This window comes from Psammomys obesus, unplaced genomic scaffold, assembly GCF_907164565.1.
Source record: "Psammomys obesus unplaced genomic scaffold, mPsaObe1.curated_primary_1811, whole genome shotgun sequence".
Taxonomy (NCBI): Eukaryota; Metazoa; Chordata; class Mammalia; order Rodentia; family Muridae; genus Psammomys; species Psammomys obesus.
In genome coordinates this window covers 14,877,220-14,901,706 of record NW_026596088.1, presented here as the reverse complement: position 1 = coordinate 14,901,706, position 24,487 = coordinate 14,877,220, and the positions used below count along the sequence as shown (strand labels likewise).

General features: G+C 47.6%; 1 protein-coding gene across 8 annotated transcripts in view; it reads left to right on the top strand.

Annotated features, from left to right (window-relative positions):
- Positions 1-24,487, top strand: part of Mical2 (microtubule associated monooxygenase, calponin and LIM domain containing 2) — a 180,082-nt gene that overhangs the window by 27,733 nt on the left and 127,862 nt on the right. For all 8 annotated transcript variants that reach the window (XR_008722473.1, XR_008722472.1, XM_055627671.1 and 5 more), the window contains exon 3: positions 16,209-16,482. Coding sequence is in view for 6 of the 8 variants with exons in the window: in XM_055627671.1 (XP_055483646.1) it covers positions 16,219-16,482 (264 nt within the window). In the remaining 2 variants the exon portion in view is untranslated. The remainder of the gene's footprint in view (positions 1-16,208; positions 16,483-24,487) is intronic.

The window sequence follows — 24,487 nt, the reverse complement described above, 5'->3', positions numbered from 1 at the left end:
AAAAATTAAAGAAAAATCCAGATCTTTCCAGTGGAGAGAGGAATGAGGACAAAGAGTCCCTCAAGAATTCTTCCCTCTGGCACAGGTCTCCCCTCAATATCTTGCTGAGGTCTACCTCCAGGAAACCAGTTTTAGAGACTGACAATTGAACTCTTTTCAAGTGATTCGGAGTCTGAGACTTTCGTGGCTTCCTTTCAAGAGATGCATCCTCGCCTCTGGACTTTTGCTTGTTTTCACTTTCTTTGCAGTTCTAGGGGATGAACCCAAGAACACAGGGCCTTGAATATGCTATGTGAATCTTCTGAGCTAATCTCACAGCCTTTGGTGGTTTGAGGCAGAGTCTCAAGCTGGCTTTGAACTTGCCTTCCTCCTCTGGGATCCTGGGCATGTGGCTCTAAGCCTAATTCAATATCTTGTTGCGGAACTGCAACTGAGCATTGTTTCTGAGACAGTTCTGCTATTTTAGTGCATGTGTCTTTCAGAGCAGGAACCCAGATACCAAGGACAGAGGTCAGCACCTCCTTTGAGCCAACACAAATGCATTATGTCTCCTCCCACCATGGAAAATCCATCCTTGGTCCCACTTCTGTGGTCCCTTTCCCTGTGGTGGAGTTGGGGGGTGGGGGTGGACACACTGAAAGCTGCTTCAACCGAGCAAATGTCAAGATATTTGCTGAGTTTGGTTCCAAGCTCAGGATCCTAAGACAGTTGCCCCTCCCTCATAGTCTTTGTTGCTCTTAGCTACCGGCCTTGTAGCTACTTGACTTCCAAACTCCAGTACTCAGCATTGCAAGATGGATAAGCCTGTCCAGTAGCACTGTCCTCTAGACTCAGGTCGCAGTGAGTGGATTCCAGGCAGGCATTCCACCCTATCTGATGGCTGTTTTTGCTTTAGTTTATACAACCTAATTGGCTTTATAAGTCTTTGGGGAAAATAGTTCTCAGTGACTTCCATTTCCCTGCCCAGGAAGGGAGTGGGCCACTGTTGCCTCTGTCTGTCTGTCTGTTTGCATTTGTCTGTCTGTCTGTGTTTGCCTGTGTCTTGTGTCTCTGTCTCTGTGTGTGTCTCTCTCTCTGTGTGTCTCTCTGGTTCTGTCCCTCTCTCTCCTTCTCAGATTTTTGCAATGCCTGCTAACAATAGCATAGTACGTTTCCCATAGGCAGGGAGCTTCTCGGCCCTGGTGAAGGGAAAGAGGTGAAATGTCTCAGAGCTGAAATGTCTTGTTTGTTTGTATATGATCTGCTTGCCTTCCTGGGTTTGTGACTGGGAACCATTATCACACTACTTGGCACGTCATCACCACTGTTTTTTAGGATGGATGGATGAGCATATGAATGAATGTCTGATTTAATTGATGGGTAGAAAGATGGATAAATGAATGAGTATATGGATGAATGGGTAGGTCTGTGGATGAATGGATAGTTAGATGAATGAATGAATGAATGAATGAATGAATGAATGAATGGGTGGATGAGCAGCAAGCAAAGCTCTCTTCCTTCCAGCAGAAGCATAAAGGAAGTGTACAAGTCTTGACCAAGTTGCCTACCTGCTATCTACGATCCAGAATATACTCTGGGAGAAAGCCATTTGGTTCTTTAAGTAAAGAACCAAATATGTATGATAAAGCTGCTTCCTAGGAAGTGCCAGGGCAGGGCCACTAACCATTGAGCCATAACACCTCAATACCTTGAGTCCTGTTTTCAGGGTTTAAAACAAACACTAACGGCAGACACATAGCTCTGAAACTGCTGGCCATGGCAAAGGAGGGTAGAGTCCATTCTGGCAGCAACCTTTGCTTGTTCAACCCACAGGTCTAGATGCCCTCCTGCTGCACACAGGTCATAGGAACCTGCCCATGGGAGTGCTTGCTGTGTCCATTGTCTTGCATAGAGGATTTCACACCGGTACCCTAGATGCTGCCCTTCCGACATACTGACATGCTGGTAGGCTTTAAGCCACCCAAGAGTCCCTCTGACTCAAAAAGGGACTACCGGTCTGTGCAGATGGCCTCACCTGCTCACAAGGGCCAGAAGTGGTGTGTGGGCCCTATATAAAGATGAGAGGGAAGGTGTGGCCAGCTGCATGACTACCTGGGTGAACATTTAATGGAAGGAACAGACAGGTACTTCCCCTCCCCCTGGCCTCAGCATGTTCACAGAGGCCACCTGACTGCTAAGATCCATGGAGATGCTATTTATATAATTAGTTACGTCAATGATGGTGTCAGCAGCAAAGCCATGGACTCACACATCAGAAAACCAAACTAAAACTGAATGTCTGCAACCCAAAATTAAAAATTTAGAGGTAAAAACAGTACAATACATCCTGAGATCAATTTTATTGAGTTTTTTTTTTTTTTTTTTTTTTTTTTTTTTTTTTTTTTTTTTTTTTTCTGAGACAAGATTTCTTTGTGGAGCCTTGGCTGTCTGGACTCACTTTGTAGACCAGGCTGGCCTTGAACTCCCAGCCATCTGCCTGTGTCTGCCTTCCTGAGTGCTGGGATTACAGGTGTGTGCCACCTGTAACTTTCTAAACATTGATGGAGTGCTGGCAGGGCACTCAAAAGCAAAGTGGGCACTCTGGGAGGAGAAAGGATATGGATGGCGTATGGACGTCCATATGCCATCCATATCCTTTTCCTCAAGATATGGCCATACCAGTTATGCAGGCAAGATGATGAGCATCCAGTGATGCAATGAATTCTGGGTAAAGGAAGGTCCAGTAGCTTGGTCTCTGCCCTCTGTCATAGTTCCCTGCCTGACTGAGTCTTCGGAAGAGAGTAGGGTGTGTTGTCTTGTTCACCTGGCACCGATAGCCTACAGTGGTTCTGGCACTGCATAGGTTCTCAGTAAAGGAGACGGGGAACTCAGTGAGGCTGCTGGCCTTCAACCCTGGCAAGTGAGGAAAAATCCCTGGAGAGATGAAAGCATTTCACCTCCAGAACATCAGCCTCTGAGTTCCTCTTTGGGGGTAGCCTAGGATGCTAATTTTGGGTCACTCTGTGGGGAATTCCCCAGCCTTGGTGACTTGAGCATGGAACTAAGGAGTTAGAAGAAGTCAGAGGGAAGGTAGACAAGGAGAGGATCAGGGAACTTTTGCCTCTGAACATTCCAGCTCTCTTCTCAGCAGCTGGGAGTCAGGCCCTTCGTCTCACAGCTATGTGGTCACGCGTCATGGCGGCCACCTCTGCTGCAGCTCTTAACTATGTAGCTTCCACAGGAAGGAGCCTCGTAGGTCTAAAGCCAGTGCTGTGGGTAGACTCTATGGGGCAGGAGAAGGGAGGCAAGCAGCGGTCTGATGGGAATACTGAATAGGCATTACAGAGTGAGATAGAGAGACTTCAGGAACCAAGCCTGAAAAAGAGGAAGGTTCTGCATGGTGTAGTGGTGCCCCGGAGAACCTGATTTGATTCGCTCCTTACACAGCTTTTATCAAGCACCCAGCACTACCAGATTCACAGATGCCAGGCGCTGAAACAGACATCCTTTGGCCTCAGTAGATCACTGCAGTCGTGTGTGGGAAAGATTGCCGTGAACCTCCACAGGGTACAGTGTGGGAGAGATGGGAGGAGGGCCAGTAGTCTTCAAAGAACGGCGTTGCTAGGAATACCACCTGCCCAGGCTTCTTGCTTCCTTTATCCTCAAGGAACCCAGCCAGGCAGGACTGTTATTATCCCCATTTTATGGATGAGAAAACTGAGGTTCAAAGAGATTAGGCAACTCGTCCTGGCTCACACACCTAGTAAATGGCGACTTAGGATTTGCCACCAGTCTGCCTGACTCCAGAGTCCATACTGTGACCCATGATGCTCTGTTGCCTCTGCTGGTGAGTTAGTTGCTTCTTCTCATTGCTGTGATTGAATGCCTGAGAAGAAGCTCGCCCGGGGAAGAGAGGTTCACTTTGGCTCCTGGTTTAAGGGATTACAGTCTGTCATGGTGGGAAGGCACGGTGTTGGGTGCCTTTGTGGCTGTGGAAACTTACAGCAGCTGTTTGTTCATATCAGCAGACAGAAAACAGGGGGATGGGAGAAGTGGAGCCAGCTTGTAAACCTAAGTTCCCCTCCACCCCATGTGACTCACTTTCTCCAGCTAGATCCAACTCCTAAAGGTTCAACAACTCCCAGAACACATAGGAGGCTCAGTGTTCAAACACATAAGCCCTTGGGGAATTCCACGTCTAAGCAGTAACCAGAGTTGGGGTAAGAGCTGCAGACAAAGGGGGCTGCACCATTAGGACCTCAGGATAGGTGCAAAGAGCAATCCCATATGTTAGGGAGCTGGGGCCAGGGAGTGACGAAGGGCAGGCAGGAGCTAGACCAGGCTGGTGAGCTTTGTTCAAACCTACTGGATGTTGACCTACACTCTGTCTTTACAGCTGAAACCTGTAAGGCAGTAAAGCCTCCTGGGTTGCAATTTGCAACAAACAGTAACAATGCATTTCTGATAGCTTTCTCCAGCAACAGTCTGACCTCTGGGCTGGGAGGTGAATCTAGAAACAGGACAGATATTGATAAGGAGACTTTGAGTGTTCCAGCGAGTGGATGGGAACCAGAGCCTGGGGTAAGGACAGGAACTGTGAACAGGGCTAGAAAGAGGCAGGACTCAGCTGGCCTGCACTGCAAGATGAGGGGAAAGGAGGGGGGACACTGACTCCAAGGATGCGGCACCAGGGTCTGCTGTAGAAGGGAGACAGCTGCCAGTGGACTAGAGGCAAACAGACCACACTGGAGCTTTTTGTAGGGCCAAAAGAGAGATCCACGTGTCAGCTCTCACCAGCGAGTCATTAGGATGTCACCATTGGTGGGACATCAATAGTGAAGGGCTGAGGGCCTAGAGGGCAAGGGTCAGAACTTTCTCTTTCAAGGGCAGTTGAGAGAGAGGACTTTGCCAAAGATGGGAATCACAAACAGACCAGCAAGATAAGGCAGAATAAGTGGCTGTAGAAACAGAGAGCGGGTGATGACATGGGCCTGAAGCGTGGGGTGTGACCAGAAACCAGAATGTGGCAGGGGAAGGGTGGGAGGGATGTGAGGGAGTGACCTCGAATGGGAACATTGGCTTCGAAGTGAAAAAGGGAGGATATGATTTGGCCTCTCTGGGAAGAGAAAGTTCAGTTCTAACAGTGGCAGACTTGGGGCATCTATGGAGGAGTGTCATCATAACGATAACTCCACACAGCAGAAGGCAACCCAAATCGTATGCGATGAGTCTTTGGAGGAGGAGGTGGAAGGCGGATGATTTGGTGAAGAGGCACTTTCTTCCAAATGGGGGGAAGCCTGGTGGGTAGAATGTCAGGTGCCAAGAAGCGGTGAGTGGGCAAAGTGAGCGTGACTCTGTGGTCAGCCTGAGGCTTCTAGCCTGGTGCTGCACACACTGTAAACAGGTGTGGAAATCTGACCCTGGTCTCCAGCGTGCGCACACACACACACACACACTCCATCTTTAAACTGAATGTGGGGATTTTCCTTCCCAAGGCCCAGCTTCAGCAAGCCAAATGCAAAGATTCACCTGGGGGGTAATTTGGCAGTGGGCCAGGGCAGAAGCTGCGTGGAGAGTGTCCACCAGCCCTCATACTTCAGCAGAAGGTTGGCCCCCATGCTCCAGAAAGAATGCCTGGTCTGTGGAGGGGAAAGTCACCCCCAAGCCTGGTGCCCAGGCACGCCAGGGCAGCCAGACACTGCAAGAAAGAAGTCTGTTCATTTTCACAGGAATTCTGTGCTGTTTGTGGCCCGCTCGAGGGAGAGCTGAGTGGCTCAGAGACCCACGTTTCTTTCAATCCCGTCACATAGGCTGGTAGGGCCTTGGGAATTCAGTAGTTGAGGTATCACGGAAACCAAGGTAGTGAACTAGCTTGTCTGTCTCAGCCCTGCTCTATGAAAATGGGGGAAAGGACGTGGGTTTTTAAGAGAGTATGCAGGCTTACTTCTGCAGTTCAAACAACTTTTTCAAGATGCTGAGGTCTTGATACATGGTTAAATATTAAATGGCAAAACAGAATGTTATTGGACATTTGCGTATGTATTAGCCATTTTCTTTAAAAAATATTTTAATTATATAATTAATATTTTTCCTTTTTTTTTTTTTCTCTTTTTTTTTTTTGAGACAAAGTTTCTCTATGTAGCCTTGGCTGTTCTGGAGTTGCTTTTGTAGACCAGGCTGGCCTCAAACTCACAGATATCTACCTGCCTCTGTCTCCCCAAGTGCTGGGATTACAGATGTGCACCACTGCACCTGGCTATTTAAAAATTTAAAGTATATATTTAATATATAAACATACATTTAAGATTTATATTTAATATTAATTTTATATATTATAAAATTATATAATTTTATGAAAATATAAAATTATCTATTTTTCCTTTCTTCTCTCCAACTCTTCTCATGCCCCTCCCACCAACCCCTCACATGTCCCACCCTTCCTCTCAAATTGGTGGTCTCTTTTTCTTTGATTATTATGATGAATACATATATGCATAAATACAGAAATACAACAACGCTGAGTCCATTTGGTATTGCTGTGTGTCTGTGATTTCAGGCTGACCACTTGTTATTCAAGAACTGGTTACGGAGCTCATCCCTGAAGAATAACAGTTCTCCCTCCCTTAGCGCCTGCAGTTCTGTGTCTAGGGGTGAGACCCTGTGAAACTTCCTCCACTCATGTTAGCTCGTCTGTTGATGTTGTCGTTGCTCAGGTCCTGTTTAGGCAGCCATATTGTTGCAGCATCATGGCTTAGCCTCCCTATCATTTCAAAGAGACACAATCTCATGGCAGACTTCTTGGTCCTCTGGCCCTTACAACCTTTCTGCCCCCCTTTCCCAAGATGTTCCCTGAACCTCAGGCATAAGAGTGTAGATGTATCCACTGTACCTGAGAAGCCCACAATCAGTTGATCTCTGCATTTTGACTCACTGTGGATTCCTATAATGGTCTCTGTCTGCTGCAAAGAGAAGCTTCTTTGATGAGGAATGAGACCTACACTTACCTTTACGTATAAGGATAGGATTTAGAATGTAGTTGGGAATTATGCTGGTTTAGTGACGTGATTGATGATGGTAGGTCCTTTTGAAGACCCATGTTCTCACTAGTCCGAGATAGCTGGCTAGATTTCTAGCACCAGGCATAAATTTCCTCCCACTGAGCTGGCCTTATGTCCCATTAGAGAGCTGTTGGTTACTAGCATGATAAAAATGTCACTATTGCACTTTTAGGGATATTTTACCATGCTGATGGAAGTTGTGGTTCACAGGCAAATTAGCTATTTTAACATCACTATAACAAAACGTACCTATCAAAAACAGTTCAAAAGGAAAGATTTATTTTGTCTCCTGCTCTCAAAAGGTTTTCTCATAGCCTATACTTGAGAAGTAGAGCGATGGAGTAAGGATGAAATGCCTTAGTCTGTGTTAGCAAGGACACGTGGCAGTGGCCATTCACATCCCCGTGGAGCAGGAAGCAGAGAGAGCAGGATCAGAGTCTGGGCATGACTTTCAAAGACTCGCCCCTGATGACTTACTTTCATCAGCCAGGCCCCAGCTCTTCAGTGTTTGACAGAGTCCTAAAACAGCACACGCAAGGAGCAAGTGCTCAAGCTGTAAGCCAGTGGGACATTTCAGATACAAACCGCGCAATACCTAGTGACATAAGAAGGATATAGATTCCCACCTGATCAGCATTCTCATTGGAGGAAATGCTTTCTGATGGATGACATCATGCCTGCTGATACCTATTGTATCATATCATACAATATGATAACATATTGTGTATGTTAAGGTGATATTTTCTGCCTGGCAAATAAATCCTTATGTTCAATGACTTCATAAAAGGCTTTTTTTTTTTTTTTTCTCCCAAGTGGACATCCAAGCTGGCTTCTTTCTGTCTGTGGCTTTAAACTGCCTCAGCATATGCTTCCTAGGGCTGCGGTGCCCTGGAAAAGAAAGAAGAGCAAACAGAATCTTGGGATGAAGTGGGGCACGTATGGGTCAGCCCTCAAAGTGCTCTAAGTCCCTCCTGCTCATGCTCCTGAAGTGTATCCATGGTAACTAGGGTTCCCACAGCTGCAAGGAATAGCCCAGAAGAAAGGCGCCACCAGGCTGAAGTTGGCTACTAGCTTATCTCTGCCATGCCCATCATCATTAAAATACCTTGTCTCAACTGAGTGTTTATGGTTGTGTTAGTCACTATCCTCTTTGGACTCTTTACTGAGCTCTGATTACCTCAGATCCTAGCGTTTTAGAGTTGATGAAGAAAGGATGTGTGGAAGCATCAGGCATCCTAGGTCTAAAGGCATCTAGGTCTTTGACTTGGTGTACAAGGTAGCCTGTGTACCTGTAGCTCTATGAGCTTTGTGTAGGAACATTATGGGAATGGTGCCTAAGAATACACTTTTGAACTTGGTTGTGGGGCCTCCAATGAAAACCTGCCTACTCAGGCCCTGTGACCTTCACCTTCAGCAAGCTGCTGACTTCCAATCCTTTGAAAACTGAGCGTGAGTATGTAACAATGCCAATGGTTTGTTACAATAATTAACTACTTCAATACACATTGGAGCTATGAACACATTGCCCCATACTTCGCTTATGCTCATTAAATGCCAGCAATTATCTTCTCAGAAAGTGGACACTCACTCTTTCATTCCTGTGCCGCAAACTGTGTTGAGAGGCCTTGTGCTGGTGCTAGAAGCAGGGAGACGAGCATGTCACTGTGGTAACCGACTGTGGGCAAGGCAGCTACAGGGTGCTGTGGAGACTCTGTGGGAGGTCCCCACCCATTCGGGGAAGACACCGGGGTGAGGGATGTCTGAAGGAGAGTAGGCTAGGAGCACAAGAGTTACAGGATGAAGATGCTCAGGTGTGCTGCCCAGCCAAGCTCAGCAAAGCCTGGTATGTGATGGAACCCACACTGTCTTATGGAAAAGAAGCTTCTTTGCATGGCAATAGGACTCTGATGAGTCAAGAGGACTCACAGGTAGTTCCTTTAAAGTAGTTGTTAGTCAATGAAAAATATGCTGAGCCTCAATTGAGGAACAGAGCTGCAATAATACAGCCAGTGTTTGCATACACTGTATACAGTTCTGGGCCGAGCCAGACGCAGCCCCAAATCGCTTTCAAGATTCTGCTCACGCAGGCACGAATGTCTCCTGCATTAGAGGAGCAGTCCCAGGTGGTACTATACAGGAACCACAGGGACTGGGGGATTGGAGTGTCCTACCATGTGAGGGTGATGTGTGGTGGCTCCTGTACCCCATTTTCCCCGGGGTATTGAAATGGATTTCATAGGTGCCGAATGGGAGGAAGTATGTTAGTGTGAGATCCTGTGGAAGAGGGACAGACCATAGCAATGGGAGCTTGGTAGAGCTGAGCTTCCAGATGCTTCTTGGGATCAAATGAGATGTGAAGGGGAGAATGAGAGAAACCTAGGTAACTTTGAAAAGCAGTTTAAAACCATGGCACTTCAACAACCAAGAGCCAATGTTTCTTCCACTAGTGTAGTGGTATATTTTGTTCGTTACGGCCTAGCAAATGGACTTCACTGTAAATGGCGCCTCTCGTTCTCTGCCCTGGCCTCGGGCACCACTCTTGGGTGGTGGTCTGTGGTTTTGTTTTGTATGGCTACGATCATTTGTTGTTTCTGTGGCGAAGCATACATAGCATGAGATTTACCCTTTTAACCACTGTGTTAGTTCAGTGGCACAAAGGACATTCACATTGTGGCCCGGCTGTCAACACCATCCATCCACAGAACATTTTCATCAGCCTACATCAAAACACTGTGTCTTGTTAAGAGATTCCCATCTCTGGCAACTTCCGTTCTCTTTTGGTTTTGGTTTTTTGAGACAGGGTCTTGCTTTGTAGTCGAGGCAGGCCTTGAAGCATGATCCCCTTGCTCAGCTTTTTGAGTTCTGGGAATATGGATCGATATAGGCATGTCCTGCTATGCCCAACTCAATTCTACTTTCTGTCTCTGAACTTGCTTGCTACAGGAACACCCTCTCTATAACTAAGAACACAGTTTCCATGGTGGATTCACGTCCAAGATGCCAGAATGTCACAGGCTACATAATTTAACCAGTGTAGTTGGGGGCTGGATGGAAAGATGTGAGCAAGTACACATACTATTTCTGTTATATAGCATTCATCCGTAGAGGAGAGTGTGGGTCCCGCTATGAGAGGGGGCTGGGCTCCCCTCACAGCCTGCTCTGTATCTGCTCGTGTGGCTCTTATGAGGCTACTTATCCTGAAACCTCCATTTCCCTGTCAATCACAGGCACTTAACTGAGGATGTGGATGCAAAGGGGTTTGGGTAGCATTAAGCACCCCAGAAGGGTTAAGGGCAAGGAGCAGGCAATGGTTGAAGCTTAGCCCTCCTTACATGAGGATTCTCCCAAGAAGCTCTGAAGAGAGGCTTAGCAGTACCAGCTGGAGAGGTGGAGTGTGGTCAGAAATTTTTGTGAAAGAAAATTTAAAATATGCATACATACATGATATACACATATGCATGTATATATGTGAATACACATATATATATACATACACGCATGTAAACTAGCTACCACAAATGACAAAGTTATATTTACATTATACAGACAAGGAAGCAATAGACAAGTTCTGAGATGAGTTCACTTTTATGAGAGAGAGAGAGAGAGAGAGAGAGAGAGAGAGAGAGAGAAAGGACAATCTACAGGCTTACTGCCGGGACTCCTGGGTAAAGGTACCTGGCAGGCAGGGACCTCAGATAATGCTGCCCAGCTGTTGTTCCCTCTTCTTGCCGCCTCCTGGCATGGAGTTATTTTCTGATGCAGGATATGGGTAGTAAGACCCTGGATGGTGTGGACTGGGGGCTTACTCCATGGGTCATCCCAGGGCCTGGCCTTGTGTGTGGCTCCAGAGAGTGGTGGGTGGAAGCCAGGAAGTGGTGAAGTGCGAAGCTACTTCAAAGCAGACCACAGGCATCTTGGAAGAGGGGGAGAAAGGGGCTGGAAGGCCCAAGAGGCCCAAGCAAGCAAGTAGACAGGTTTATGGGACAGGAGCAGGAATGGACCTACAGTGGCCTGGAACGTCCTCCAGCTCCAGCGCTCTCCTGGAGCAAGGTTACCCCAGCCCCACTGCAGTCGGGGTCCAGGTGGTATAGTCACAGCACATCCCTGGGTGTCTTTCCCATTATCCTTCCCTAGAGAGGTTCTGACGGTGAGTAGAAAGCTCCTGTGTCCTGTGGGTGACCAGGCAATAAAGACAGCTTTGGCTAGACAATGCCCCTCTCCTGGACAGCCAGGGATCTCTGAGGCAAGGGTACAAGTGAGAGGCCTCGACTAAGACAGAGAGGTGGACACAGGGCACAGAACACAGAAACATGGATGGCCCTTCATTGCCTTTCCACCTCAGACTTTTTCTTTTCTTCCAGAACGGGGGTTGAACCCAGGGCCTCGCTCATATTAGAAAATCCTTCCAGTCCCCTCTTTTTACCTTTTATTTTAAAACAGGGTCTTACTAGACTGCCCAAGCTCACCTTGAACTAACTCTGTAGCATAGATGGACCTCAAAACTGCCATCCCCCTGCCTTAGCTTCTTGAGTAACTAGGCTTATGGGCCTGTGTTACCAGGTCTGGCTTGCAGTTGCTCCTGGTTCATGGTAGCTTCATAGTACCCTGAGAGGCAGGTAGAAGGCCAGACGGGAAGTTAAGGTTTCAGGCTACCTGTGGACCAGGGCTTCTTGTCCTTGCTGGGCTCTACACCTAGCCTGGAGAGAAGTGTTTCCCTGGCTGGCTTTGCCTCAGCTTAGGGATTCGGGAAGCTGTGACTCGTTTTCTACAGTAAAGGCGGCTAATGGGCTGGTGGTCTTTTCATGTGCACACTGAGGACAGGGCTTGTCAATGCTGAGACTCTCCCAGAGACACCTTGCTGCAGCAGACTGGAGAGATGGAGAGGGCAAGTTGGCATGAAAACGACGCAAGGGTTTTGTTCTTAGGTTGCAGTGACCTTGAAACAGATCTTGTCTGTGGGGCCTGAGGTGAGGGTTGAGGATTGAGTGTCTCTCCTGGACATTGCTACCCATGTCCCTCCCCAGGACTTTAAAGGTTTTCAGGAACTCTACCTTTTCCCCCAAGACATTGTCATACTGTCACACTGACCCTTCAGGTAGGTGATGGGGCTCCAGGATGCAGACAGAGTGAAGTTCTAAATATAAATAAACAGGCCAACCTGGGCTCAGGAGTCCCCATCCCTAAATTGAGAGGGGATGCAGGGTCTATGTGTGAACCTTGACCTTGTCTCCCAGTGCTGTGTGCTGAGCCCACCACTATGCTGTCACCTGCAATCCAGGGCTCTGAATGTTCATTTTTGATGGTCAGAGACTGGGAAGGGAATGTCTTTGTGACTCATAAAGTCACATAGGGAGGAAAACGGAACAAGCCACAAATAAGGGACTCAGTCAACAAAGCCCAAACTGCTTCAGGCTATTCTCGGAAAGGACACATCACAGATCCTTGTTTCTCCCCAGAAAATGCAAAGCCCTGCATATTTCCAGCTAGTCGGTTCTATTTCGATTGCATCTCAGACTCCAGAGAGGCAACATCTGGGTGGTGGTTAAAAAGGCAGGCTACCAAGAACTAGCCACCCAGGAGCTCCTGATTGATGTATTCTTTTTGTGTTTGAGGCTCTGTGGTCTCATGTAGTCCAGGGTGGCCTGTGTCCTCACTATATAGCTGAGGATTACCTTGAACTCCTCCTACCTTGATAGCACTGGGATTACAGGCTTGGGCCAACATGCTCAGCTCTGCTTTAACAGTTTTTGACCTTTGTCATTTGGAGCTGGGAAGAGTATTCTCCAAAGGGCATTAACCCCCTCTCCACCCCCAAAAAAGGGAAGCTTGAAGCTCAGACTCACTGTGTCCCCTTCAGTGCTAGGCAGGCCCCTGACCAACACTACCTCTATACACTCTATGTTTTCAGTTTATTATCAAAACTCCCTGAGTGAGACTTCCCTTTGACATATGGGAAATTAAAACTCACAGGTACTATGATTTGTCCAAGACTATATGGCTAAGAATTGAGCTCAGACCTATATCTATTGATGCTCTAGAGTTTTTGCTTGTTTTTGTAGCCCAGGCTGGTCCAACACATGTGGCATGCTTCTGCCTCCAAAGAGCTGAGATTACTGGGATATGCCTTGTCCTATAGTTTTATGATATATGAAATTTCTTGACATAGGAACCAAGTCTAGCAGTGTTTGGAATTTTTTTTGTTGTTGTTGTTTTGGTCAGTTCCAGGGCTCAGATCCAGGGTCTGGGTATGCTAGGCAAATAAGCTATGAATTACATTTCTTTTTGAGTTTAAGTTTGAGCCATTGAAAGACCAGTGCTAATTAAAAGGCTAGCAAGCACTAAGTTCATCTCAAACCTAATTGCTTTTCTCTCTTGTAACTATGATATAAGAAGTATTGTCCCCATCTTACAGACAAGAAAACTAAGGCTACCAACTGAGAGGACTTGTTTCACAGCATTTGCTTGAGACACGGGTTTCCCTGACTAAATAAATGATCTGATGTTCCCACAAAGATGGCTTCCTACCATGTGACAATGGCACCCTAAAGTGGTATGACTTGGCAATCCAGTCTTTAAGAAAGTGGAGACTATTCAGATCCAGGCAGGCATGTTCAAGCTTGGTACTGTAAGGTTCGTGTCCAAGGCCAAACTTAACTCCTCCCATGGGCTCTTTACCTCCCCCTTCTCTTATCACACCCTAGATAAGAGCCAGTTCTGGGAGCTCTTACACCCCCGACCCTCAGCCCTGCCTTTGTCTCCTGCTATACCGAAGTCCAAGATGGAAGTAGTTTCAGGAGAGAGGAGACCAGTTCTTCCAGTTTGTAAATTGTCACCTGGGAGACAGATCTGGCTTGATACTTGCCCATGGTATGCAATTTTTGGATAGATTTTAGACAAGAAGCTGGCACTGAATAGTGGATTTGGAAGCGACATGAGTCCCACGCTGTACATACCTTAGCATTACATATATGCCCAGCACTTCCTGGGTCTGAGTGGCTTATGGGAGGTCATGTGGCAGTGAGGGGGCTTCGCATCCCTGCTCCTGTAGTTGCACAGTCACCCCACCTCATCCTCAGGGGGGGATTGCAGGCCTGCATTAGAATCCTGGGAGCAGGGTTTACCTCCCAGCTACCCTCCTCACCCTCATTCAATGCCACACTGCTATGGTTCCAAAGACAGATAAGTCTGGAAATGTGGACACACTCAGAGGCAGACGAGTCCTGCTCTCTGTTGATGCTTCCTGGATGGCAAGTGTGACATGCAGAGAAAGATGAGACAGGGGAGGCCACGGTGTCGATGTGAGAGATGCCAAGCAAGTGCCGGAGAAGTTAGAGTTGCTGAGGGAGCACATGCTGAGGAATTCATGTCTCCTCTAAACCAGGCAGGGCACCGGCGCTGCCATCCCTCTCCTCCTGTGGAACTTGGAGGGCGGCATGGATCAGGGAAGCCAGGTGGGCCCTCCTGAAGGATGGGTCTGGCCAATGTATGCAAACTGGTAAGACCTTGCGCAGGGACAGGGGTTAATCTCCATTTGAGCACAATGTCAGGCACAGTGGGCACTCCTGGGGGAGCAGCAGGAGGAAAACAGGCTCCCCCCTGTATACTCCTTGGCCTGCAGGGGACACGCCATGATTTGTCTCAGAACCCCCAACCCCCATTTTTGCAGAAAGCTTGTACCGCTATCACCTCGCTTTTGCTGTTGCTGTGACTGTCCCAGCTCCTTCCAGACTCGTGTCTCTGCATGGTATCTCCCTAGCACATGATGCCCAATCCCTTGTCTGTACTGGAACCTTCCTCCCAACAACAGAAACAAATTGGCCTCTTCTGGGGACTTCTCCAGGCTCGATGGAACACATGCCTCTCTGAGCACCCCCAGGCTCTTTGTCCAAATGCCACAAGTGCTCTTCTGTCTACTGTTCTGTCTTCTTCCCCAGACGGGGTCTGTCTCTGTATCAAGCATCTCTATCCCCAGCACCCAGAGTGATGCTGACGCTAGCCAAGGCCCCAGAAACTGTTGTCGATGAATCAGAGATTATGGAAAAAGATACACAGCCTCCTGACTGCTTTGGGTGTTTTGAAACCAACCCCTGACCCAGATGTGCTCTCCATAAGTGATCCCATCTGGGGCGCATGAAGCTTCTTGGGGGCCTTTTACTCTGTGCATTATCCAGCCTCCCATTGCCAGGATCCTCAGTGCCCTAACAGGTGGGACAGCCAAAATCCCTCACACTGACCTTCTTGCACTCTCCATGCATTTTGAGGAAAAAATAGCTTTGCTTTGGGGAAGCGGCTTTCCTTCATTTTCATTCCTTTGAAGCTGAAATGATTTTCCTAAGAAATGTTTGAAGTTAGGATGAGAGAGAGAGAGAGAGAGAGAGAGAATGAGAGAGAGAGGAGCATGCCCAAACCCAAGCAAGCTATTTCAGCAATGTGAATGAACGCCCCATTGAGTGTCTCCCTTACATCAGCCCCAAGCACTTGTTTAAACAGCTCTCTGCTTGGTCTTGCACAGAAAGGGCTCCTTTGCTACCAGCAGAGAGAAAGCCATATGAGTCTGTGTTCTGGTTGTCTGACTGGGGTAGATGGTATGCTTCCAGCAGATTCCAGAAAGAGAAGTTTTGAGAAGTTGCCATTTGTCATCTGTATAGGGGACAGTCCTATCCCATGGTAATCAGTAAAGAGGATTGTGGAGCTGGAGGAAGATGGGCTGTGGGGTTCTCACCCGTGCAGTGACTTAATTTTAACAAGGTTGAATTCATGATTCAAAACACTGAGAATGGTGGGTTTTCCATGGGGGATAAATCCTTTCTGGCCTTTTCCTACTCACTGTTTCCAGAGCCATCTGACTTGGAGCTTGAGTGCCTAGGTCCTGTTGACATTCTCTGGGGTATATTTATATAGCTTTGTGCAATCTGCAGTTCTCCAGCCAAGGGAAGGAGGGGAGCTGGGAAGAGAGGTTGCCAGCAAAGCAGCATGCCAGGCTAGAAGATTCACTGGACCTTCTCCAAATATGGTCCAGGTGGAGCGGTGAGCATAGGGCTCAAGATCAGCCCTTTAGTGCCTTAAAAAGATATAAGGCTAACCTGTTTACGCCTTCCCCTGCAGGTGTAACACTTATTCAGCCCTTCATGCTAACTCCTACTGATCCCTCCACACCTCTGTTCCATGCAGCTCCTGAACCATGGGAGAAAATGAGGATGAGAAGCAGGCCCAGGCCAGCCAGGTCTTTGAGAACTTTGTGCAAGCTACCACCTGCAAAGGGACCCTCCAGGCCTTCAACATCCTCACCTGCCTCCTGGACCTAGACCCGCTGGACCATAGGAACTTCTACTCCCAGCTCAAGTCCAAGGTGAACACCTGGAAGGCCAAAGCCCTGTGGCACAAACTGGATAAGCGTGGCTCCCACAAGGAGTATAAGCGAGGGAAAGCCTGCATGAACACCAAGGTAAGGGGGACCCTGTGGATGTTTGTCACCCTCATGGGACATGAAGCCAAAGAACTAGGGTTCTTGTCGTTTTGAGGTTCGTAAGGTGCCTGTAGGTGCTGTATTGTGGTTCTCAGGGGAAGGCTTCCTTTGTTTGGAAGGACTGCCTTGAGGGACAAAGATCAGCCCTTCAGCCCCTTAAATGGGGTGGCCACAGCTACTCCTTTGTACTTTTTCCAAGGGAGGGAACCAAAGCAAAATGGAGGGAGTGAAGCAAATGCCACCATCCTTCTTCCTACTTCTCCTGTCTCTACGACCCTGCTGCTTGTGGGCCCTGCTATTTATTGAGAAACTTCTGTGTACAAGGTATCCTTTGTCTGTGAGCCCATTGAACACCTGCAGAAGGTATTTTGACAGCTTTAGAGGTGTGCGGACTGAGAAAGCAATTGTTTTACCTGGGTTCATACTTCCCAAAGGCATGCTGGGTGGCTCTGTCTGATTCTACAACTTAAGTACCGCGTTATCTAAGATGTGTAGTTTAAGTGGTTGTCTACTGGGAGAAAACATTTTACAAAGACTCCTGTCTGGTTTTGTGGTGTGGGGTGTGAGTGGACGTACTTGCCTGTGTGTGCATACGAGGAGGCCAGGGGCCAACTTCAGGCATCTTCCTCTATTGCTCTCCACATTGTTCTTGAGTCAAGATCTTTCCCTGAGCCTAGAATTTGCCACTTCAGCTAGACTGATGGCCGGTAAGGCCCTAGGATCCACCTGTCTCTGTCCCCTCAGCGCGTCTGTCTCCAGGCCTAGATTTTTATATGGGTGCCGGGGATTGGAACTCAGATCCTTAAGTCCATGCAGCAAGCTTTGTATTCGCCAAGCCATCTCCCCAACCTAACTCCCTGATTTTCAATTGATAGGCTGTGAGGTAGGTCTCTGGTCTTCTCTTCTTATCACCGCCTAGCCCCTTCCCCAGGATCCAGGAAGTCTCTGCTCAGGGGCACACCTGTGAGCTAATTCTCCACCAACTGGTTGTGTCCCCTGTGGTCTATGGTTGGCCACATCAGTGAACCTGCAGCCCAGAGCATCACATCTCTGACGTGCTACCACCCGACAGGCTGCTAAAGCTGAGATCCATTGCTGGCCCTGGAGGACTGATGCTGGGACAGGCCCAGGCTGGGTGTTTAGGTTAACACTGAATGCACGGCATTTAGACCTCTCGGGAAGTAGCTCAGCAGAGCCCACAGAATTCTGTTCCGTGCCAATCCAGGACAAGAGGATTGAACTCTCCATGGCAATGGAGCCTGTTGTGTTTTTGTTTTGGTGATGGGGAGTGGCTGAGGCCACCGTGGGATAAGGCTGCTTTCCATTGCCCCAGGGAGACAGCTGCCAAACTCCTGAGCCCAGTGCACCAATGCACAGAGTACAGGAAAGCGTTCCAACTGTACAAAGCCATGTGCACCTCAGCCCTAAGAAGAAGAGCTGTCCCCTTCCCCCATGTGATCCAGTAACTTACCAGGGTCCAGCCTCAAGCAGAGTATGCCAGGGCAGCGAAGGAAAGGGGAGAAGACAGATGACCTGGCACTCCTGACAATGCCTCCCTTCAAAGTTGGAATTATGTGGTTCATGGCTCCCTGGGGAATCGGGCCAGAAGACCTTCAGAGTTAACTTTTTCAGTCATTGTATGCGGTGGCTCTTTTTTTTAGAAAAACACCCTATGTATGACCCCTGCAATCCCAAGAAAGTCATAAGAAGGGCACCATAGAAAAAAGTTGTGGGCCACTATTTGACACACTGTCTCTCATGGAGGAGTTTTTAGGACTTTTATTCCAGTCTGGCTTTGAACCCATGACAATCCTGTTGTGGGTTACAGCTAGGATTACAGCTGCATAGAATAACTGTTTTATTAGGAAGTGGCATTGCCTGGGTAGCTGATCCAAAGGTGAGCCTTCTGAGGGAAATTAGCCAACAGGGCATGAGAGGAAGGTTGGCCAGCATGGTGTCTTTTGTTTTGAGACAGGGTCTCATGTAGCCCAGGCTAGCCAAAAACTCACTACCTATTGGGCTGGCTTGAACTCCTGATCTTCTGCATCCATATCTTGATTGCTAAGCTTACTGGCATGCACCACCATGTCTGGCTCTGAAGATATGTTTTGAAAAGTCATCAGCAAGAGAGTGGCTTGTCTTGTCTGGCCAGTCCTATTTTACAAGATCTAGTGGCCTGAAGCAGCAGAGTCCTCACACCTGTGGCTGACAGATCACTGTGGGTACCTGAGATACAAAGAAGATGAGGACGTCTTTAGTTAGTTATCCTAAGTAGGAGTGGCTCTGAGCCTGAGTTCTTACGTCTGGTCTGTGAGGAGAAATGAAGGCTTTTCAAATGCCTGAGAGCCCATCTTATAAAAACTGCCCATGCTGAGCAGTGAGAGTCCGAAAATGCACTAGCAGTGTAAGACTGAGGCTCTGTGAGGTCAGAGCCCCGGCTGAAACCAATCAGGCCAGCAGGGAGAGCATTCCAGCATGGAGGTAGGATGGTCCACCATGCAGTCGTTACCATCCTCTCTCCTTCCATTCATGCTGGATCCTTTCCTCCATTCCCCTGTGCTAAGGGCAGGTTTCTCTCCTCTTGGGATGTCTGCGGCCCGTCGTGACAGGTCTGTGGCTCAAAAGGTGCATCTTCCTTTTGCAGCTCAATGGTGAGTTTTCGATTGGACTACCTCTGGATTTATAATGGTCAAATCCAGGAAGGCTGGCTACTGTAACCAATAGCCCTCCCATGCATCACATGGTTGACATGAGTTGGGGAGCAGCTTTTCAGGGCTGTGGGAGTGCAGACAAACACAGGTGTTCTCCACGTTTACTGGTTACTTTTTTTCTGGATAGGCCCTCCCATACCAGCTTTAGGCATGGGTTATGGGTGTTCATCTCCAAGAGGCCATGCTCCTGTTCTTCTCGTGACTCAAGCCAAACCACAGGAGATGGGTCCCACCTGTCCTCCCACGGGACAGACACTGACTTGTTCACACAGAGTGTTTGTTTTCTTTGACATAATAGTTTATGCTTAGCATCAGCCAGATAAGAAATACCAGACCTTAGCAAACACGTGGTCGATCATAAAAGCTGCTCCAGATAACACAGGTGTGCTGGATGCTGGGCTTAATTAGGGCTCGCAGTTAGCCACAGGCCTGAGTGGGAACAAATGTGATTTGTCTGGACCCCTTCTCTGCTTTGAGGGGAATATGATCTAATACCATCTGGAATTGACTTGGGCTTATCAGCCAGACCCCACCTTCGGGCACTGAACACTGGTTCCTTGCAGATCTCTGCATGTGTCTGCACATGCTGGCCGAAGCAGGGGGCCGGGATCTAATAGGGGAAAGCTGCAGTGGAGGTACCTAGACATGACAGTGACTTAGCAGGTGTCCAGAGCACGGTCACAGTGTGCATTTCATAAGGTAGCCTGAGATCGTTGTTTATAACCTATTAATATTTATGAGGATTTCATTAGGCACTTCATAATTCATTTCCTGGGTGTGGCTCTGAATGAGAATGGGGTGAACCAAAGATCAAACCATATGAACCCTTTTGAGATTGATATCACCTTGGCACAAGGGCTCCACCCGGCTCAGATGTGACACCCAGGTGGTTAGTTAGTATGCCAGGCCCGGATAAGCCTGTAATATGCAATTTGGTATGGAGTTGCCACACCACCAAATCCATGCACGTATGTCATAATATTAGGAGCAACTTAAGAGAATAGTGTTCTCTCTATCTGGCAGGTGACATGCAGGGGGTGCTGGGAGGAACAGCTCTTTCAGGGGAGCCAGTGAATAGCACTGCTAGAATTTGGGCCCTCTTGGTTTGCCCCAGCAGTAGGTATTTGTAGGTCCCTCTGCCTTGGCCAGGCACCCAACAGAAAAGACAGTTTGAAAGATGGTTAAGAAATTAATCTCCTTCTACTCAGTGTTGGAAGCCAGCCTGAGCTGCAAGAGATGCTGTCAGACAAACAGGGCTAGTGAGATGCTGAGATGGTTTATTGGATAAAGGCTCTTGTCATGCAAGCCTGGCGATGTAGAAGTCACACAAAGGTGGAAGAAGAGAACCAGCCTCTACAAAGATATCTTCTGACCTCCACACACAGTCCATGGCACGCATCCCCTACACACAATAGTAATGAGAAATTTCAATTTCACAAAGAAGTATATGCAGCTGCCCACTCCTGTAATACTAGCACTAGGGAGGTGGAGGCAGGAGGACCAAGATTTCAGGGTGAGCCTGGGCTACATGAGACTTTGTCTTTAAAAAAAAAAAGAACAAGTTATTACCTGAGCTTTTTATAATGGAGACAAGAGTGTAATTACTTCCTGATTTATGTACACATTTAATAATTCCCAAGATGAGTGTTATTGAGCTAATATTGTGTGCCAAACACTTTTCTAAGCATCAGCAAATCTTTCCATAGTTCTGTAGGCTGCTTTACCATCTCTGCTTTTCTCTGGCAAATAACAATAGTATTGTATCTATTTCATAGAGGGACTGTTAGGGTTAAATAGTCATCCTTGTGGAGTCCTTGAGTGTTGCCTACTGGATAGTTAATGATCAGCAAACACTGAGCCATCACCGTCATAAACTACTGTGAGTTTATGATCGAGTGCTGTGAGCCGGGTGTGTACCCCAGTCTGCAGGAATATAGGAAAACAAATGACTAACTGGCTGCAGTAGTCTGGAAAGGCGTCCTGGAAGAGGGCGAATGGTGTGGGAGTTTGTCAATAAGTAGGAGTCTCTGATAGAGCTGAGGATAGAAGAAAGGCAATCGAGAAAGAGACATCGCTTGTGTAATAGGAAAGAAAGACGGAGGGCATGGGAAGAGCTTGAAGAAAGCAGGATGGATGAGAAGAGATGAGGAAAAGGCCTCCTGCTTTTGGGGTCAGGCTGCAAGGAAAGGGTCCGAAACTCAAAGATAGAACCTGAAGGACCATGGGCAGGGAGCCCTTACCTCAGCCTCCCTGGACTGACACTCCACCTACCAGCCCAGAGCCTCTTCTAGCACTTTCCTTTGCTCCATAATAACAGGTGATCATTGCAGGCCAGCAAGCATTGTCTACCTTGTATAAAAGCACACTTGGCAGAAAATGGCTCATGGACTCCTGTCCCAATCAGAGATTGGAGACAGTTGACAAAAAAAAAAAAAAAAAAACAAAAAACAAAAAAAAAACAAAAACCTTTTTAACCTGTCACTTTGTATGTGTGCATTTGGGGAGCGTCCAGCTGAGTTGGCACACCACACCATCCCCCCCCCCATGTGACCCTTGCCCACGGCTGCCTGGGCGCCACCTCCCCACATAGATCCCACGCCCTGCTTCTCACATGTGACCCAGTTTTCCCTGTAGCTCCTGCACTGCCTTAGTGAAGCCACCCAGGAGGTCTGCAGCCGGGAGCGGGAGAGGGAGTTAGGAGTGGAAAGGGTGAAGTTGGGAGTGCCCGGCTGCTATCTCCTGCTTGGATAAGCCTATCAGACATTCCTGATGTCTGAAGTCATGCTCAGAGGCTGTAGCAGGTCAAGAGCCTCTTTGCCTAATATGGACAGGTACAGGCAGCTGGTAAGGCAGAGGTGGTTCTGTCTCTGGGCTGTGAAGTGCTGTACTCTGTGGAAGGACTAGTTGAGGCAAATTCGGAAGCTGCCCACTCAGTTTCACCTGGCCAGAGACCACTGACCCTGCCATTGGACCAGCCTGGAGATGGAAGGTCATGCTAACTGCCACACCTGACCTAGCTCAAGGAAATGTGTGAAGTTTGCCCAAGGCCACTTCCTAACAACATTCATACAAAGCCATTAACCTAGGTCCATTGTGATTCATTTTGTGGAGATACAGTCAGCCTTATGTATTCCTGAGTTTCATATCTATAAATTCAACCAACCATAGATCAAACATATTTAAAACTAATTTTGTCTGTCCTGAACATACATGGCTTTTTTCCTTGTCTTTCCCTAGATGATAAAATAAAATAACTATTTATGTACCATTTACATTTTATTGGAATTGTTATAAATGATCTAGAGATGACTTAATGTGCATGGGAACATATACACAGGTAATATGCAAATACTACACTCCATTTTATCCAAAAGTCTTGAAAGTGACAGATTTAGGTATCTGTGGAGAAAGCAATGGAGGTTTACTGGAACCCCATAGATATTAACTAATAACTGTATTCAAATATACCTTTTTCTTTTTAAAGAAACGAATGATTGAGCTGAGGCTGTAGCTATCTCAGTTGACAGAGTTTATGCATGAAGCCCATCTTTAGCATCTCATAAGTGTGCTGGAGTAGGACTGGGATCCCAGCACTCAGGATGGAGGACAGGAGGAGCAGATGTTCAAGGTCATTCTCATTCTCATAGCCAATTTGAAGCCAGCCTAGGCTACAGGAGACCCTGTGTCAAAGAAAAGAAAAAGAGAAGCTAATTTTCATTCTTTGGAGAGCTGGTCTTGGCATGGTGGCACATGCCTTTAATCCCAGCACTTGGAAAAAGAAAGGTAAGCAGATCTCTGAGTTCAAAGTCAGCTGGTCTACATAAACAGTTCTAGGCCAGTCAGAGCTACATAGTGAAACCCTATCTCAAAAAAGAAAAAAGAAAGACAGAAAGAAAGCATGTTGAATCTGGTAAGTAGCTTTTTCCTGAAGCCAAACCCAGGAGAGCTGTGGTCTTCCCAAGGTTTTCAGAAGTGGTCCCGGGTAATCCCTTTGCTGGTTTATTGCAGCACCTATCCACCTTTGCCTCTGAATGTCTCTCCCCTGTGGGGCAGGGACAGTGACTGCAGCCACTCTGGACCTTGGCTAGCATCGGTGACTCACGGAGCTCCCAAGGGGTGTGGGCAATCAGCCCATCAATAGGTCTGCAAGGCTGGAGAGCAGCCTTCCTTTTTCTTGGAGGAAAACAAACTCTCCTTGCAGTCCCTGGCCCACCCAGGGTTGCACAAAGCCCCAGGGAGTCTCTGGCCAGATTATCCAAATAAATGGATGGCTGGATAGGGCAGGAGGCAAGAACGGAAGGTTGAAAGCTATGCTTCCCACACGGAAAGAGCTGCCCGGCTGCCTGTCTTTCCTGCTTCTTGAGGCTCTTCTTAGGTTGTTACTGCTGCTGCTGCTGCTGTTCTTCCTCCTCCTCTTCCTTTTTCTTCCTTCTTTTTTTTTCTTCCTTCCTCTTCCTGCTTCTTGCTTATCTGAGAGCAGTCCCAGTGAGGATCCAGTATAAATAGTATAGCAGAAGCCAGAGGCCTCAAACCAGATCAATGACTCACTGCAATGAGCGTTTGCAAGAAATGCTGTTTCTGAAGCTTCCACATAATGAATGTTTGATTGTTTGCTTGTGGAGGTAGTGAAAGCAGAGAGCGAGGGATGGGGGGATGAATGGGACTGGGTTCATGATGTGAAATTCACAAGGAGTCAATAAAAAGTTTAAAAAGAAAGAAAGAAAAGGAAGGAAGGAAGAAAGAAAGAAAGATGGAAGAAAAGCCTTGGGGTTGGGTATTTTTCATAGCAAGGTATTCTCCTGTGGGACAGCTACCCAGAAGTACATCAAGCTCAACCTTTACCTTATTCTCCCTTCTGAGTCAGTGAGGACTGTGTTCAGCTGCAAGTAACTGTAAGTAGCCACAAATAGCCATGGGGACTTAAAGAAAAGGCTCATGTTTTTTAAAGCAGGAATTCAGGGCAGAGGTGGCCACTGGAGGAGCAGTAGTCTGTAGTCCAGAGCTGCCTGAATTCAGAACTATGACATGAGCCACATTGAAAAAGTACAAGGAAATGATGGAACGATTTTGAACCTTTATCTTTATTTCATGTGTTTGAGTGTTTTGCCTGCATGTATGTATGTATGTATGTGTGCCACATGTGTGCAGTACCCAAGGAGTCCAGAAGAAGGTGTGAGATGCCCTGGAACTGGAGTTACAGGTGTTTGTGTTCTGCTATGCAGATGCTGGGAACTGAACTTGAGTGCTCTGGAAAAGCAGCAAGTATTCTTAAT